Source organism: Otolemur garnettii, unplaced genomic scaffold, assembly GCF_000181295.1.
Source record: "Otolemur garnettii isolate 467f Iridium unplaced genomic scaffold, OtoGar3 scaffold00002, whole genome shotgun sequence".
NCBI lineage: Eukaryota > Metazoa > Chordata > Mammalia > Primates > Galagidae > Otolemur > Otolemur garnettii.
Genome location: NW_003852397.1, coordinates 8,655,624 through 8,673,802, shown reverse-complemented (window position 1 = coordinate 8,673,802; position 18,179 = coordinate 8,655,624). Strand labels below are relative to the sequence as shown.

The 18,179-nt window shown below is 44.3% G+C and overlaps 1 protein-coding gene across 1 annotated transcript; it reads left to right on the top strand.

The window, feature by feature from the left end:
* Window positions 1–412: 412 nt before the first annotated feature.
* Window positions 413–3,538, top strand: LOC100965440 (BUD13 homolog). The gene is given in 5 exon segments (XM_012804568.1): window positions 413–417; window positions 1,879–2,547; window positions 2,549–2,679; window positions 2,682–2,782; window positions 2,784–3,538. Coding segments are annotated over 5 exon segments (1,626 nt in total). The 3' UTR covers window positions 3,504–3,538.
* The last annotated feature ends 14,641 nt before the right edge of the window (window positions 3,539–18,179 follow it).

The window sequence follows — 18,179 nt, the reverse complement described above, 5'->3', positions numbered from 1 at the left end:
GAATAGAATAATTCTTAAGAAGAAAGTATCATTGGGTTAAATGCTGTCAGGCACTTTGAGAAAAACTACTCAAGAGTAAACATGATACAAAAGTTATAATCATTGTCATCAACTTCTCTAAAATAATCTGCAGCTGGACACAAACCAGAAAGACGCTCCTCACAGGGAAGAGGCCCTCCCGTCACCCCAACTGCTCCTGAAGCTTCATAATCCCGGGGCCGCCAGAAGCCTCCTGCCATGGCTACTGTTCTTTCATGGCAAATCTGACCTGGGGCTTGAAAACTCAACAAGGTTGCCTCTCTCACCTTGGAAGGTATCCAAGAAAACAAGTTTTTAAAAGTAAATTTCTACATCTCCAACAAGTTCTTCCTTTTAGTGTTAACTACAAAATTCCAGATCTCCTGGACCAGAAATGAGGTAATGACTCAGTTAAGGATGATACAACTATGCCAAGTGGTATATATATTTAGGTGAAAACTCAGAAAATTCTTTAACAAAGAATATTAGAAAGTAAAAGGGAACAATTTTTAAAAATGGCACATACTTGGTAGTTGAAAACACATTAAAATACAGGTACCTATCCAAAGCAACCTCAAGTTCACGTGTAAAAATTTGTATTTATTCATTTACGCATTCATTCCTTTATTTGTTTGAGACAGAGTCTCACTCTGTGCCCTAGGGAGAGTGGCCGTGCCATCATAGCTCACAGTAACCTCAAACTCTTGGGCTCAAGCAATCTTCCTGCCTCAGCCTCCCAAGTAGCTATGAGCATGCACCCCCAAAGCCCAGCTAACATATAATTTAAATGGGGATGTTAAATGTTAGAGAGAAAAGTGAAGAAAGTTCCCTGACAGAGGACAAAACTGGCCCTTTCTCTTCTCTTCTAAAATACAAAGGTAAGGGGATTAGAAAAACAACTGTAGCCAAACAGAGAAGTGGAACACTGACAGGAAGAAAACTGACCTTGACTTGGAGATTTCCAGGGGAGGTCTTGGAGATCCTAAGACTGCAGCTCTTGGGCTCCCAGCTGGTCGCCTCTGAGTTTGTGCTGGGATACAGTCCCCTCCCCACTCAGGGGCATAGGTCCCACCCTAAGATTGTGCCGTTCAAATCTAATCAAGCAAATTTAATCAACCCCACCCTTCTCTGCAAGATGATGTCATTAAAATTTTAGAGTACAAAATTCAAAATATCATGGTAACTCTTTGAATTCCACAAGCAAATCTACTGCCATCTGAAGAAGATTCTCCAATTCCGGAATTCAACCTGAAAAAGCAAAGTGTGTTAGAGATCAAATACAGAAGCACATTGGTGAAACCTAGTCACATCTCAGCTAATGTAATCAGAGGCGTTCATATCTCATAAGTCATGGACTGTGTCAGGATCTACAGTGGTGTCCCTGTCCTTTGACTCAGCAGTTCTACCACTCTTGAGGGTCATTCCTGGACAAGATAGGCAAGGTGGAAACCATACCATTTTTTACTCTCTAGAAAGTGTTCTTGTGTAAACAGTCAGTGCCACGGTGCCTGCATTGGGGGCAGAAGCAGCAGGAATAGTCCCAATGGGGGAAATCTAACATACGGTCTTCACAATGGAGAGCCAATGAAGGAGGAGAGCCAGTGAAGGAGGAGAGCCAGTGAAGTCCCACTATTCAGCGGCGCGCCCTCCCCGAGACGAACTGCACTCTGAGTATCCTCGCCTTTCCCTGGTTCTTTCTGCACGGCCTAGTGCCCCACTTTTCTGTATTATTACCTGATGCTATCTCCATTCTGTGAATTAAATACCTATAAGGTAGGCACTTCTTTCCAGTTTTATTTCATTTATTTTAAAATGTTTATTTCCCCCCACCCCCACCCCTCGCCGCTGCCATGGCTGCAGCTCCGCCCTCTCCGAGGCCGAGTATCTGAAGCGGTACCCGTCCGGCACAGATGCTGGCGTTCACTGTTCTGAGTCCGGTCGAAAGCTTAGTAAAAAGCGGCCGAAGTTTGGCGGGACCAGCGGCAAGGGAATGAGGACTGTAGATGATGATGTGAGCTGGACAGCTATTTCTACCACTAAACCAGAAAAGGAGGAAGAAGAAGATGATGGAGATGTGCCTGTGGTGGCTGAGTTTGTGGATGAGCGGCCAGAAGAGGTAAAGCAGATGGAGGCCTTTCGTTCCAGTGCCAAGTGGAAGCTTCTGGGAGGTCACGGTGAAGATCTGGCCTCACCTAGTCATTTCCATCACGATACCCCGGATCCATGTCATCCCAGGAGGGCCCGTGATGATACCCCGGATCCATCTCCTCCCAGGAGGGTCCGTCATGATGCTCCGGATTATTCTCCCCACAGGAAGTCTCATCGCAATTCTACAGGGGTATCTCCTAGGAGAGTCCATCATGACTCATCAGATCCATGTCCTCAAAGGAGAGCCCATCACAGTTCCTCAGATGTCTCTTCCCCTAGAAGGGCCCATAACAGCTCCCCTGACACATCTCAGCCTAGGAGGACCCTTGACTCCTTGGACACATGGCAACTCAGGAGGGCCGGTCATGACTGCCCTGAAATGACTCACTCGTTCACTGCCCAGAGCCAAAAGCAGTAAAGCCCCAGAAAGAACCTCTAGGAAGACTTCTCCACATGAGAAGGGGCCACTGCCAAAGTACAGCAAACATGAATATGACTCAGCCCTCTCTGCTCCATGAAAACAAGCAAATGCCATTTTGGAGATAAGAAGCAGCTTGATTCTAAAGCTAACTGCCAGAGAGCCTCTGATTCAGATCTTTCTCCTCCACAGAATAGATAGACCTAGGCACTGGGGCTCGGATTATGACCTTTCTCCACCAAGGAGACAGAGGACCAAATCTTCCGATTCTGATCTGTCTCCACCTCCAAGGAGTCAGCCTCCTGGAAAGAAGGCTGCATATATGTATTCTGGGGCTACAGCTGGGTTGGTGTTAACTGACGTCCAGGGAAAGCAGCAGGAGCTCAAGAAAAGGGACCAAGAAACCATGGCATTTGAAGCTGAATCCCAGTGTGCTGAAACTGTATTTCGAGATAAGTCTGGTCGTAAGAGGAACTTGAAACTGGAGTGTTTAGAGCAAAGGAGGAAAGCAGAGAAGGACTCAGCAAGAGGTGAACTGTATGCCCAGTGGGGAAAAGGGCCTGCCCAGAGCCAGCAACAGCAGCAAAAGGTAGACGATGCCATGAAGAAGATGCAAAAGCCTCTGGCTCGCTATATGGATGATGAAGATCTGGATCAGATGCTAAGAAAACAAGAATGAGAGGGAGACTCCATGGCCAACTTCATCAAGAAGAATAAGGCCAAGGAGAGCAAGCATAAGAAAGTGAGACCTCGCTACAGTGGTCTAGCACCTCCTCCCAACAGATTTACTATCTGGCCTGGATATCGCTGGGATGGAGTGGACAGAGCCAACGGATTTGAACAGAAGCGCTTTCCCAGACTTGCCAGCAAGAAGGCAGAGGAGGAACTTGCCTACAAATGGAGTGTGGAAGACATGTAACTTTTCGGAGGCTGTGGGGATGGCTGTGGGTTATGTTAGTGGGCACAGGACAGCAGGACATCTATGCTACTAACCAGGGCCCACACAAACCAGCAAGTTCTTGAAGAGTAGCTTTGGCCACAGAAGAATATTTGAGATCTGATTTTTGGACTGAGGTACCAGTACTTCTCAGGTCTGACAATACTGGCTGTTTCTGGCTTTTAGAGGAAGCATTGATTTCTTAGTGTCCCAGGGTTTCTTCTTGATGAGGCATTCTCCTTTTTCTTTTTTAAAATAAGTATTCATTTATCTTTTTTAATTAAAAAATAAATGACTAAAAAATAAAATGTTTATTTATTTATTTAGTGTGAGACAGAATCTGACTCTGTTCTCCTGTGTAGAGTACTATGCATCACAGCTGACAGCAACCTCAAACTCCTGGGCTCAACCTATGCTAGTGCCTGAGTCTCCTGAGTAGCTGGGACTTCAGGTACCAGCCAAAATGACCAGCTAGTTCTTCTCCTTTTTTTTAGTACAGACATTGTCCCCATCTTGCTCAGGCTGCACTCTAACTCCTAAACTCTGGCAATCAACAACCTCAGTTTCTCAAAGTGCTGGAATTATAAGCATGAGCCACCCCATCCAGCCCCAGCTTACAGCCTTTTTTTTTTTCACAGAAAGTTCTAAAAATTAGTATTAAGGAAAAAACAGATTGGGCCCAGTCTGATAAGCAGCCAATTTTTTTTTTCATATGGAAAATGTTCTCTCTCTCTTTTTTTAAATTTCAGATTCACTTTAGAGAACAAATGTTTAGTTTACATTTTTATGGTTTCTAAGGTAAAGTCCAAATTGTAGGCAAGCCCTTACACAAGGGGCGTGACCAAAACCACTGTTATATGGCCTTTTGGGTATGAATTAATGTGAGAAATTTTGCCATTTACTGTGTGTGTACTGTGGGGTATGGGGTGATTGGCAAGAACATCCATGCTTTGTGAATTTTGTTAACACACTGATCGCATCCCTGCTAAGACCACTAACTCCCTCATTCTTCCAGTCTCAATTGTTCCACTTTTTTAAAAGGCAGGAACTGGACTAAGAATTGTGCAACAGCAAGTGAAATACAGAGTTGGTAGTATATGTCATTAAAAGAATGGAGCAGATTCAAATCTCTCAAATTGTCCTTATTTTTTTAAACATCAGAGTTTATAACAGCAAACTTAATTTTTCTTACAAGTTTTGGTAAAAGAAATTTGCATGTAAACCCAGACATCAGCATCAGGGTGCACTGTGTCCTCCACCAACCTTGGGAACTTGTTACAAATGCAAAACCTGGGTCCTGCCTCAGACCCATTGAACCCATCCAGGGGACGCTGATGCACAACAGAGTTTTAGAACCACATTCTAGCTCAGTCATTTACCACCACACCTGCCTTTTGTTGGTTTGGGGTTTTTTCGAGACACATTCTCACTTTGTCACACTTAGTAGCATGCCATGTCATAGTTCAGCAACCTCAAATTCTGGGGCTAGAAGGATTCTCTTGCCTCAGCCTCCCAAGTAGCTGGGACTACAGGGAGTCCCACAACATCTGGCAATTTTTAGAGACAAGGTCTCCCTCTGGCTGAAGCTGGTATTGAACCCATGAGCTCAGTCAATCCACTCGCCGTGGCCTCCCAGACTGAGAGGATTACAGTTGTGAGCCACTGTGCCCAGCCCATAGCTGCACTTTTGGAATCACCTAGACATACCCCTGCCTGGACCTTAGCCACAGATACTCTGGTTGGATTGGGGGAGGGTGTGGTTTTGGCCTTGGAAATGTCTGGGAGCTCTCCAGCTGATTCCAATGTGAAGCTACACTTGAGAACCACTGTTCAGCCTACTCCCTTCTCTTGGTCTTCATGGCCAAGTAAAAATACCCATATCAACTACATCTCAGAAGTTGCAGAGAACTGATTTCTTCCCAAATTCTGGAGAGTTTGCGGCTTAATTATTTTTATTGTCCTTTCATGTGTCCAGGTGGAAAGGGTTGAGCACCAACTCCACTTTGGATCATGGCACTGGGCTAGTGTACTATGGAGCTGACCAGAGCTCTCGCCTTCATTCCTCCCTGGAATCTCCATAAGCTCCTATTGTCCCCTCTCCACCCAGTTTCAGTCCTGGCCAGTCACATTAACTAAAGCAGAAGGAACATACCTACAGAGAGTACTCCCGGGAAGGTGACTGGGGAAGAGGCAGACACAACAAAAGAGCAGAGGGCGAGCAAAGATTTTTTTAGGAATCCCAAATGAGAATAAAATGGATGGTGGTCTGAAAAGGTGATATTGGAGAATGACAGATGGAAGGGAAGGGGGGGATACTATAATCACACATAATCTTATTATGCAAATTAGAATTGAGACTTGTAATCTTTCCACACCACTATTGTTTTTTGAGGCAGCCTGAGTTCTGTTCCCAGACTGACCCCACCTCTACCACCAGCATTCAGTAAAGCTTCCCTGAGTACAGACACCTCCACACTACAGTTGGTAGGGGGCAGGGGAGGCTGGAGGGTGGGTAGAAGGGAGAGAACAGGACAGGGAGTGAGGCTGGAGGGAGGAATGACAACAGGGATGGCTGCTTGTATCAGTCCATCAGGGATAATAAACAGTCACATCATTAGCAAAAACAAAAATGGTCAATATGAAAAATTGCTTCCTGACGATGTTTAAAGCACTTCAAAAATTATGTTTGTATCTTGATGAAGAGTACATTGAATTAATAGCCAACCTCACACTTAACCAAAAATAACAATAGAGGATGTTATTCATTGCCAACAAATAGCTTGTCGGTATATGGCTCACACCTGTAATCCTAACACTCTGGATTGCTGAGGCCAAGGCGAGCCTATAGCTTGATCTCAGGAGTTGAGGACCAGCCTGAGAAAGAATGAGAACCCTGTCACTATTACAGACAGAAAAATTATCCAAGAGTTGTGGGCACCAGCTACTCAGAAGGCGGAGGTAAAAGGATCACTTGATATCAGGGTTTTGAGATTGCTGTGAGCTATGACTCTACAGAACTTTACACTGGTGCAACAGAGTGAGAGTTGGTCCCAAAAATGAAATAAAATGAAGTGTCAGCACATTTTATGTGTTGTTAACAAGACCTGAGTTAAGTAATCAATGTTAACTATTTCATTTAATCCTCACAAGAATTGTTTTATTTGTTCCTCACAAGCTGCTTACATGTTGGGCTTGTTTTCGGCCCCCTTTACTAGGTAGGAAACTGAGGACAGAAGCTAAATAACTTGCCCAGGATCACAAAGTACAAGTCAAAAACATCAGGTTTGTGTCCCCAGAATCCAACTTCCATAAGGGAAAGACAGCTAGTGGGCCTGGTAAGGATGGAAGGAGAGAGGACGGGAGGCGGCAACTGAGAGAACTGACTCCAAGTGGCCCTGTCTGGCTTTGCAGGGTTTAGGACAGGAGCCACCTGACTGATGTGACAGGTCCAGGAGTTGTGGGAAGGCCAGAGGGAGACAAGGAGCCTGGAGGCTGCCCCTCCAGAGACACAGGTGGGCGGGCCCAGGGACTCATGTGATCCTAGCACCCTGGAGTCTGAGACAGGAGGGTCCCTTGAGCTCCAGAGATGGAAAAAAGCAAGAGCAAGAGGGAGCCCCCCCTCTACTAAAACTACAAAAATTAGCCAGTGTAATGGCAGACAGCCGTAGGCCCAGCTACATGGAAAGGCTCAAGCAGGTGGATCACTTGAGCCTAAGACTTTGGTTGTGGCTATGACTGACAAAACCATGGCACTCTACCCAGGGCAACAGAGAGAAATTCTGTCTGAAAAAAACAAACAAACAGATGAGACATGTGGACAGGTGCCAGCCTCTGATTAACTCCATAGCAATTGAGATGGTAAAGAGTTCATGAGAATTATTTTGCTAAATACTGGTTCTCAGCTCAACACTCACAGCACAATGGTTACGGCAAAAGCCACATACACTGAGGCTGGCAGGTTCGAACCCAGCCTATGCCAGCTGAAATAACAATGATAACTGCAACAAAAAATAGGCGGGGTGTTGCGGCAGGTGCCTGTATTCCCAGCTACTTGGGAGGCTGAGGCAAGAGAATCACTTAAGCCCAAGAGTTCGAGGTTGCTATGAGCTGCGATGCCACGGCATGATAACAAGGGTGACACAGTGAGATTGTCTCAAAAAAAATAAATAAATATGGATTCTACCACGGGTTGAGCACGGATCCCAGCCCCCCGTCAAGGCTTTCCTTCCCCCAGGGCCTCAGTAACTCAATCAGAAGAGAGAAAGGAACCAGGCCAATCACTGAGCACAGTCATTTTCCCTTAAGACAGCGGTTCTCAACCTGTGGGTCGCAACCCCTAAGACCATAGGAAAATACACCCTGCATATCAGATATTTAGATTATGATCTACAACAGTAGCAAAATTGCAGTTATGAAGTAGCAACGAAAATAATTTTATGGTTGGGGGCCACCACAACTTGAGGAACTATATTAAAGGGTCATGGCATTAAGAAGATTGAGAACCACTGCCCAAGGTTTGAGAAATGAAGAGAAGGCTGGAGCGAAATGTCTACAAGGAAAGTTCCTTAAACAAAGAGCCCTGGAGAAAAGCTCAACATGCCAATGGAACACAAGCTCCTAACCCTGGTCCAGGGAAACTGAGGTTCCCCTTCCCATTCAACTGGGGTGTCAGAAAGCCCAGAGCCTTTGCCAGTTTTCAAACTATAGGCCTCAACCTACTGGTGAGTTGTGAAATCAAACTAGTGTGTGAGATCAGGATTTTTTCTCTTGAAATATAATAGATAATTATTAGTATATCATTTGTAGTAAGTATCTCTTTAGGAAACGTCTGTTTCAACATTACAAAGTCCAATCTGGGTGGATGCAGTTGTCCTCCACTCCAGCCCAGTGACAGGGGAGGGCAAGGAGTTTCTTCAGGAAATTGTAAGGATCAACTGAAGGATCCATATTAACAGGGAATTATCCTTGCCCATTTCAACAATTGACCTGTTATGTAGTTTTCAGTATACCAGGATATGTATGATAGGCATGAAGATGCCAATAGTTTTAATGAGATAATGTCAAGTTTATAAAATAGCAAAAGATTGAGAAACTTCTGGAATCAATTATACAAAGGACAAAATGACTGTTCTGAACACGGGATCTCCGACTTCTGCCCAGCAGATGCAGGTTCACTTGCAAACCACCCCCTGCCTTTCCAGAGGTGAAAGGCCATCTCCCAGACAGCCCAAACTTCAGACCACTGTTAAATTTTGATTTGTAAGAGTTGTTTACCAGCCATGTTAACTCATGAACAAGTATTCATCATAAATTTCATATCCTAGTATAGTAAAAACTACACAGCAGGTCAATTGCTGAAATGGGTAATGGATAATTCCCAGTTCATATGAATCACCACTCACAATATGCCTTGGTCAAAGTTCTTTGTCTCTCAAGAAACTGTTTCAGAGAAACTAAAAATGAGAAACTTACTTTTCCCCAAGACCTATTTATCTCTGTCTGAAATTTTATGCCATCTCAAAGCATGTCACTTTGATTCTATCTGATTCTTTGTCCCCAGATGACTATCCTCAGACATGGCACAAAAAAAAAAAAAAAAGCCACAAAATAAAATAGACAGTTTCTATCCACAAAATTTGGTATCTAGTTAACTTGCAACCTACTATTCTCCATTGATTATTACTAAAAGTGTAACTACAGAGATATCTCTGCACATGAAAGCTACATGGCAGAGAGATATAATTATCCCAATTTACACACTAAGAACTGAGCATTGAAGTACGTAATAACTTTCCCAAATATCTCATAGTTATTTACCAACAAGCCTAAAGTATTCACCGCAAACAAATCTAAATAATTGTCACTACATACTCAAGAAAATGCACTTAACAATATTTATTTAACAAATCTTTGGACTACAGCATACTGTCTGGTCTTTGATCACTCTGACATTTTCAGGCCAAAGATCTCTTTGACTTCTTTATAAACCTTCAAGGAAGAGCCCAATTTCTCATGGGCAGATTCTCAGGACTCCACCATCACCTTCTCCTGTCTGATCAAGAAGGAAAAACGGTCGAAACGGCTCCAGCGAGGAGACAGGAATGTATCTATAAATGAGTGCATTATTTCCAACATCGTAAAACCGGATTTCTTCCAGCTCGACATCCAGGAAAATTCCCACACGCTCAAGTCTGGGGCTTGCAGGAATCCTACTTTCTGGGGTGAAGTTGGCACTGATTGCTCCTGCCTTCATGCGGATGATCCAGAAGCCATGTTCAGGAGATAAATCCCTCTGCCTTCTGTCAACCGACTCCTTGCAGACACCCAGAGACCACTCCCTCACCTCTCCCACGTCCACCTCCCAGTAATGTTGGCCAGTGGAGAAGCTGGGTGCACCCAGGACACAAGCCAGGTGGGTGAATCTCCTGGGATCTTCCTTCATGTCCTGATGGCTCTTTGCATGCTGGACGCTCCTTAGGTCCTTGGAGACAACAAGAAGGGAGCTGGCAGTGGCTGCATCCAGGCTCATATCTTCCCAGATCCGTTGGAGCTCGGGGCTCACATGCAGCATGAGCTGTAGGAGGGGCCCGTGCTGCTTGAGGAGAAGGGTCAGCTTTCTCATCTGCCATTCTTCCACTGGAGGTTTCTCTGTCGCTGCTCGGCACAGGGGGCAGATCAGTTTTGAACTCTGCCTTTCTGATGCCCAAGTTTGGATGCACTTAGCACAGAAAGTGTGCCCACAAAACAAGGTGAAGGGATTGGTGAACAAATCCAGGCAAACTGGACAGGTTGCCTCTGCATATAAACTTTTGGCCATGGTCTCCAGGGGGTCACTCCTTGGCAGGCAACTGAGCCAAAACGACGCTTTATCTGCTTCTTGCGAGTTCTTAGAAATCTTCAAACACAATCTGATCCTCAATATCAGGATGTAGCTAAATCCAATACAAAAATTAGGTTATATAAATATTCATGTCTTTTGTATATGGAAGTGACACTAACTCACTACCATATACATCATCAGAATCTTAGTAATGTAATCGTCTGTGGGAAAAACTATCACATCTATCAAAAACCTAGGCAAGCACAAGAGAGAGACAGGGCAGACTACTTGTCTGCAGCCTTCCAGATGATGTGTTTGCTGGGACCAAAGCTTCTCCTTTTGGGAGCCGAGCCCAGCTGGGTCTCTAACAGGATCTGGGAGTGAAGTCACACCCCTAATCCGTGCTCCTTTGAAAGTCACCTGCAGTCCAAGAAAAAGATTATCAACATCTAAATCCAATCATAAAGGTAAATCCAATCATAAAGGGAAACCCAATTCTGGTGGAGTCATCACAAAAAAGTGATGAAGGCACCCACAGAATTTCAAACAAAGGGACCACATGCGAGTGAAAGTAGCAAAATCCACCCCCCAAGTGAATGAGATGGATGCCCTTTTAGGGACAAAGTATTACTGGATGAAATGCTTTCAAGCACTATGAGAAAAGTACTCAATATCAACTTCTCTAAAATGGTCTGAGCCTGACCCCAAACCAGAAAGACGCTCCTCACAGGGAAGAGGCCCTCCCGTCACCCCAACTGCTCCGGAAGCTTCATAACCCCTGGGGCCCCCAGAAGCTCCTGCCGTGGCTACTGTTTTTTTATGGCAAATCTGACCTGGGGCGTGCAAACTAAATGAGGTTGCTTATCTCACCTTGGAAGGTATCCAAGGAAACAAGTTTCTACATTTATAGCACGTTCTTCCTTTGAGTGTTAACTACAAAATTACGGATCTGCAAGGATATAACGACTCAGTTAAGGATGATACGACTATTAGAAATGGTACATATATTTAAGTAGAACCATAGAAAAGTTTTCAAGAAATAATATTAGACAGTATAAAGGAATAATTTCTAAAAATGGCACATACATGGTAGTTGAAATCACATTAAATACTGATACGGATGCCAAGTAACCGGAAGTTCATATGTTAAAATTTGTATTTACTCATTTACTTAGTCATTTATTTATTTTTTGAGACAGTCTCCCTCTATGCCCTGGGTAGAGGGGCCAAGGCATCACAGCTCACAGCAACCTCAAACTCTTGGCCTCAAGCAATCTTCCTACCTCAGCCTTCCAAGTAGCTGGGACTATAGGCCTATACCCCAACGCCCACCTAACACGTAAACGTTGTAATGAATTTAAATGGGGATGTTAGAGAAAAGAAAGTTGCCTGACACAGGACAAAACTGACCCTTTCTCTTCTCTTCTAAAATAGAAAAGTAAGGGGATCAGAAAAACAATTGTAGCCAAAGAGAAAAATGGAACACTGACAGGAAGAAAACTGACCTTGAGTTGGAGATTTCCAGTGGAGGTCTTGGAGATCCCAAGGCTTCAGCTCTTCGGCTCCTGGCTGGTTGCCTCTGAGTTTGTGCCGGGATATACTGCCCTTTTATGGTGCCTGAGACACAGTCCCTGCCCACTCAGAGGCATAGGTTCCACTCTAAGATTATGTCATTCAAACCTAATCAAGCAAATATAATCAACACCACCCTTATCTGCAAAATGATGTCATTAAAATTTTATAGTAAAAAATTCAAAATATCATGGTAACTCTTAGAATTCAACAAGAAAATCTACTACCATCTGAACAAGATTCACTAATTCCAGAATTCAACTGGAAAAAGCAAAGTGTGTTAGAGATCAAATACAGAAGCACACTGGTGAAACCTAGTCACATCTCCACTAATATAATCAGTGGTGTTCATATCTCTCATAGTCATGGACTGAGTCGGGATCTACAATGGTGTCCATGTCCTTTGACTCAGCAGTTCTACAACTCTTTCCCGGGGTCTTTCCTGGACAAGACAAGAAAGATGGCACCCATACCATTTTGTACTCTCTAAACGTGTCCTTGTATAAACAGTCAGTGTCATGGTGAGTGCATTGGGAGGAGGAGCAGCAAGAAAAGTCATAATGGGGGAAATCTAAGACACAGTCTTCACAAAGGGGGCTGGAGAACCAATGAAATCCTCCTGGTGAGGGTCACGCCCTCCCTGAGATGAACGGCACTGAGTATCCTCGCCTTTCCCTGGTTCTTTCTGCACGGCCTAATGCTCCTCGTTTCTGTATTTTTACCTGATGCTATCTCCATTCTGTGAATTAAATACCTACGAGGTAGGCACTTCTTTCCAGTTTTATTTCATTTATTTTAAAATTTTATTTATTTATTTCGTTTGAGGCAGAATCTTACTCTGTCCCCCTGTGTAGAGTACTATGCGTCACAGCTGACAGTAACCTCAAACTCCTGGGCTCAACCTATGCTCGTGCCTGAGCCTCCTGAGTTGCTGGGACTACAGGCACCAGCTGAAACGACCAGCTGGTTCTTCTCTTTTTCTTAGTACAGACATGTCCCCCATCTTGCTCAGGTTGCTCTCTAACTCCTAAACCCTATCAATCTATCAGCCTCAGCCTCCCAGAGTGCTGGAATTATGAACATGAGCCACCGCACCCAGCTTAGAGTCAGTATAATAAGCAGATCATTTTTTTTTTCTTACAGAAAATGTTCTCTTTTTTTTAAATTTCAGATTCACTTTAGGGAACAAAGGTTTAGTTTACATTTATGGTTTCTAAGGTAAATTACAAGTTGTAGACCAGCCCTTTACACAGGGGGCATGATCAAAGCCACTTTTATATAGACTTTTGGGTACGGGCTGGGTGTAAGAATTAATCTTAGTAATTTTGCCATTTACTGTGTGTTTATTGGGATAATGTGTGATTGACAAGAAGGTCCATGATTCCGTGTGAGTTTTGTTGACACATTGATCTCATCCCTGCTAAGACCAGTGAACTCTCTCATTCCTCCAGATCTCAATTGTTCCCGTTTTTCTTTTTTTTTTTCTTTTTTAGACACAGTCTCACTATGTTGCCCTTTGCACAGTGTCGTAGTGTCACAACTCACAGCAACCTCAAACTCCTAGGCTTAAGCAATTCTATTGCTCAGCCTCCCAAGTAGCCGGGACTACAGGTGCCCGCCACAACACCTGGCTATTTTTTGTTGCAGTTGTCACTAATGTTTAGCTGGCCAGGGCCAGGTTCGTACTCTCCACCCGTGGTGCATGTGGTCAGCTCCATAACCACTGTGCTACTGGTGCAGCCCAATTATTCCAGTTTTTTAAAAGGCAGGAACTGGGGCAGTGCCTGTGGCTGAGTGAGCAGGGCACCAGCCCCATATAACGAGAGTGGCAGATTCCAACCCGGTCCCGGCCAAACTGCAACAAAAAATAGAGAAAACCAACAAAGGGCAGGTGTGGTGGTGAATCACTGAGCTAGAGTGTGGTTCCAAAACTCTGTTGTGCATCCTTGTCCCCTGGATGGGTTCAGTGGGTCTGGGGCAGGACCCAGGTTTTGCATTTGTAACAAGTTCCCAAGGTTGGTGGAGAACGAAGTGTATCCTGATGCTGATGTCTGGGTTTATATGCCAATTTATTTTACCAAAACTCATAAGAAAAATTAAGTTTGCTGTTATAAACTCCGATGTTTAAAAAAATAAGGACAATTTGAGAGATTTGAATCTGTTCCATTGTTTTAATGACATATACTACCAACTCTGTCTTTCGCTTGCTGTTGCACAATTCTTAGTCCAGTTCCTGCCTTTTAAAAAACTGGAACAATTGAGACTGGAGGAATGAGGGAGTTAGTGGTCTTAGCAGGGATGCGATCGGTGTGTTACCAAAACTCACACAGCATCACGGACATTCTTGCTGATCACCCCAGACCCTAGTACATACACAGTAAATGGCAAAATTTCTAACAACTCTGACACCCAGACCTTACCCAGAAGCCTACATAAAAGTGGCTTTGTTCACACCCCCTGTGTAAAGGGCTTGGCTGCAACTTGGGCTTTACCTTAGAAACCACAAAAATGTACACTGAACATTTGTTCCCAAAAGTGAATCTGAAATTAAAAAGGAAAAAATGAGAAGATTTTCCATATGAAAAAAATCAACTTCTTATTATACTGAGCCCAATCTGTGTTTTCCTTAAAACTAAGTTTTATAACTTTCTATAAAAAAAGGCTCTAAGCTGGGTGGGGTGGCTCATGCTTGTAATTCCAGCACTCTGAGAGGCTGAGACTGGTGGGTTGCCTGAGTTTAGGAGTTAGAGAGCTGCCTGAGCAAGATGGGGGCCATGTCTGTGCTAAAAAAGATAGAAGAACTAGCTGGTCATTTTAGCTGGTGCCTATAGCCTCCTGCCAGCTACTCAGGAGGCTCAGGCACTAGCATAGGTTGAGGCCAGGAGTTTGAGGTTGCTGTCAGCTATGACCCCATTGTACTATACACGAGGGGACAGATAAGATTCTGTCTAAAAACAATAAATATATAAAAATTTCAAAGTAAATAAATGAAATAAAACTGAAAGAAGTGCCTTCCTTGTAGGTATTTAATTCATAGAACAGAGATAGCATCTGGTAAAAATACTGAAAGATGGGGCATTAGGCCATGAAGAAAGACTAGAGAAAGGTGAGGAACTCAGAGTGCAGTTCAGCTCTGGGAGGGCGTAACCCTTAGCAGCAGGACTTCATTGGCTCTCCAGCCTCTTTGTGATCCTGACACAGTCCGTGACTGTAGGAGAGATATGAACGCCCCGATTATATTAGCCACAATGTGAATATTTTTCACCAGTGTGCTTCTATATTTGATCTCTAACACATTTTGCTTTTTCAACTTTAGAATTAGAGAATCTTGTTCAGATGGGAGGAAATTTGCTTGTTGAATTCAAAGAGTAACCATGATATTTTGAATTTTGTACTATAAAATTTTAATGACATCATCTTTCACAGAAGTTGATTATATTTGCTTGGTTAGGTTTGAATGACGAAATCTTAGGATGGGACCTATGCGCCTGGTGGTCAGGGCTGTGTCTGAGGTACCATAAAAAGGCAGTGTATCCCAGCACAAACTCAGAGGCAACCAGGCCAGGAGCCAAAGAGCTGCAGCCTTGGGATCTCCAAGACCTCCATGGAAATCTCCAAGTCAAGGTCAGTTTTCCTCGTGTCATTGTTCCACTTTTCTCTTTGGCTACAATTCTTTTTCTGATCCCCTTACCTGTGTCTTTTAGAAGAGCCATGGCACTCTACGGAGGGCGACTTAGTGAAACTCTGTCTCAAAAATAATAATAATAGTAATAAAAGGCAGGACCTGGACTAAAAACTGAGCAACAGCAAGAGAAATACAGAGTTGGTGAGTATATGTCATTAAAACAATGGAGGAGACTCAAATCTCTCAAGTTGTCCTTATTTTTAAAAAATCTGTTTCACGTTTATAACGGCAAACTTAAAGTTTCTTATAAGTTTTTGTAAAATACATTTGCATGTAAACCCAGACATCAGCATCAGGGACACTGCGTCCTCCCATCCCCTGTCTCTCAAAGTAGGGCTCCTCCACCAACCTTGGGAACTTGCTACAAATGCAAATCCTAGGTCCTGGGTCCTGCCCCAGAGCCACTGAACCCATCCAGGGGACTCTGATGCACAACAGAATTTTGGATCCACACTCTAGTTCAGTGATTCACCACCACACCTGCCCTTTGTTGGCTTTAGGGTTTTTTTTTTTTTCGAGACGCATTCTCACTTTGTCATGCTCAGTAGAGTGCTGTGGGCTCATAGCTCACAGCAACCTCAAACTCTTAGACTAGAAGGATACTCCTGCCTCAGCCTCCAAAGTAGCTAAGACTACAGGTGCTACCTGTAGACACCTGGCTATTTCTAGAGACAAGGTCTCGCTCTGGCTGAGGCTGGTCTCGAACCCCAGTGAGCTCAAGCAATCCACCCACCTCAGCCTCCGACAGTGAAAGAATTACAGGCGTAAGCCACCCTACACAGAGCGAAGCTGCACTTTGGAATCACCTAGACATACCACTGCCCGGGTCCTAGCCACAGACATTCTGATTGGATTGGGGGAGGGTGTGGTTTTGGCCTTGGAAATGTCTGACAGCTCTCCAGCTGATTTCAATGTGAAGCTACACTTGAGAACCACTGTTCCAGCCTGCAACCCTTCTCTTCATCTTCATGGCCAAGTAAAATGACTCACATCAACTACATCTCAGAAGTGGCAGGGACCAGCTTCCCTCCCCAAATCTGGAGAGATTGAGGTTTAAGTTTATTCCTCTCCTTTCACGTGTCCAGGTGGAAAGGGTTGAGTGCCAACTCCACATTGGTTCATGGCACCGGGCTAGTGCAGTTTGGAGCTGAGCAGAGCTCTCGCCTTCACTCCTCTCTGGGATCTCCACAGGCTCCTACTGTCCCCTCTTCACCCAGTTTTCGTCCTGGCCAGTCACATTCATTAACGCAGAAGGAACATACCTCACAGAGTACTACCGGGAAGGAGACTGGGGAAGAGGCAGAGGCAGCAGAAGAGCAGAGGCTGAGCAAAGATTCTTAAGGAGATTTTTTTTTTAGGGAATCCCAAATAAGAATAAGATGGATGGAGGCCTGGAAAGGTGACATTTCAGAATGACTTTGGAGGGGAAGTGGGTGATGCTGGAATAACACACATAATCATATTTTGCAAATTAGGGTCAAGAATTGGAATCTATTTCCACACCACTATTGCTTTTTGAGGCAGCCTGATTTCTCTTCCCAGACGGACCCCACCTCTACCATCAGCATTCAGTAAAGCTTCTTGGGTATGTACACCTCCACACTACAGTTGGTAGGGGGCAGGGGAGGCTGGAGGGTGGGTAGAAGGGACAGAACAGGACAGGGAGTGAGGCTGGAGGGAGGAATGACAACAGGGATGGCTGCTTTCCAGCAATCCATCGGGGATATCTATCAGTCACATCATTAGCAAAAACAAAAACGGTCAATATGCAAAACTGCTTCCTGACGACCTTCAAAGCATTTCAAAAATTATATTCCTATCTTGAAGAAGAGTTCATGGAATTAATAGCCAACCTCACACTTAACCAGAAATAATAAAAGAAGATGTTAATAATTGACAATAAGTAGTTTGTCATCATATGGCTCACAACTGTAATCCTAGCAGTCTGGATTCCTAAGGCCAAGGGGAGAATTTTGCTTCAGTTCAGGAGTGAAGGACTAGCCTGAGAAAGAATAAGAACCCATTCACTACTACAAGTAGAAAAATTATCCAGGAGTTGGGATGTGCGCCTGAGTCCCAGCTACTCAGACGGCAGAGGCGAGAAGATCACTTGAGCCCAGGAGTTTGAGATTGCTGTGAGCTATGACTCCCTGGGAACCTAGACTGGGCAACAGAGTGAGACTTGGTCACAAAAAATAAAAATGATAATAATCATGATAAAGTGTCAGCACATTCTCTGTGCTATTCACAAGGCCCGAGTTAAACAATCGATGTTATCTATTTTATTTTGCCCTCATGAGAATTATTTTATTTGTGCCTCACAAGCTGCTTATATGTTGGGCTTGTTTTCATCCCTCTTTACTAGGTAGGAAACTGAGGACAGAAGCTAAATACCTTGCCCAGGATCACAAAGCTATAAGTCAAAAACATCAGGTTTGGCTCGGCGCCTGTGGCTCAAGCGGCTAAGGCGCCAGCCACATACACCTAAGGTGGCGGATTCAAATCCCCAGCCCGGGCCCACCAAACAACAATGATGGCTGCAACCAAAAAATGGCCGGGTGCTGTGGCGGGCTCCTGTAGT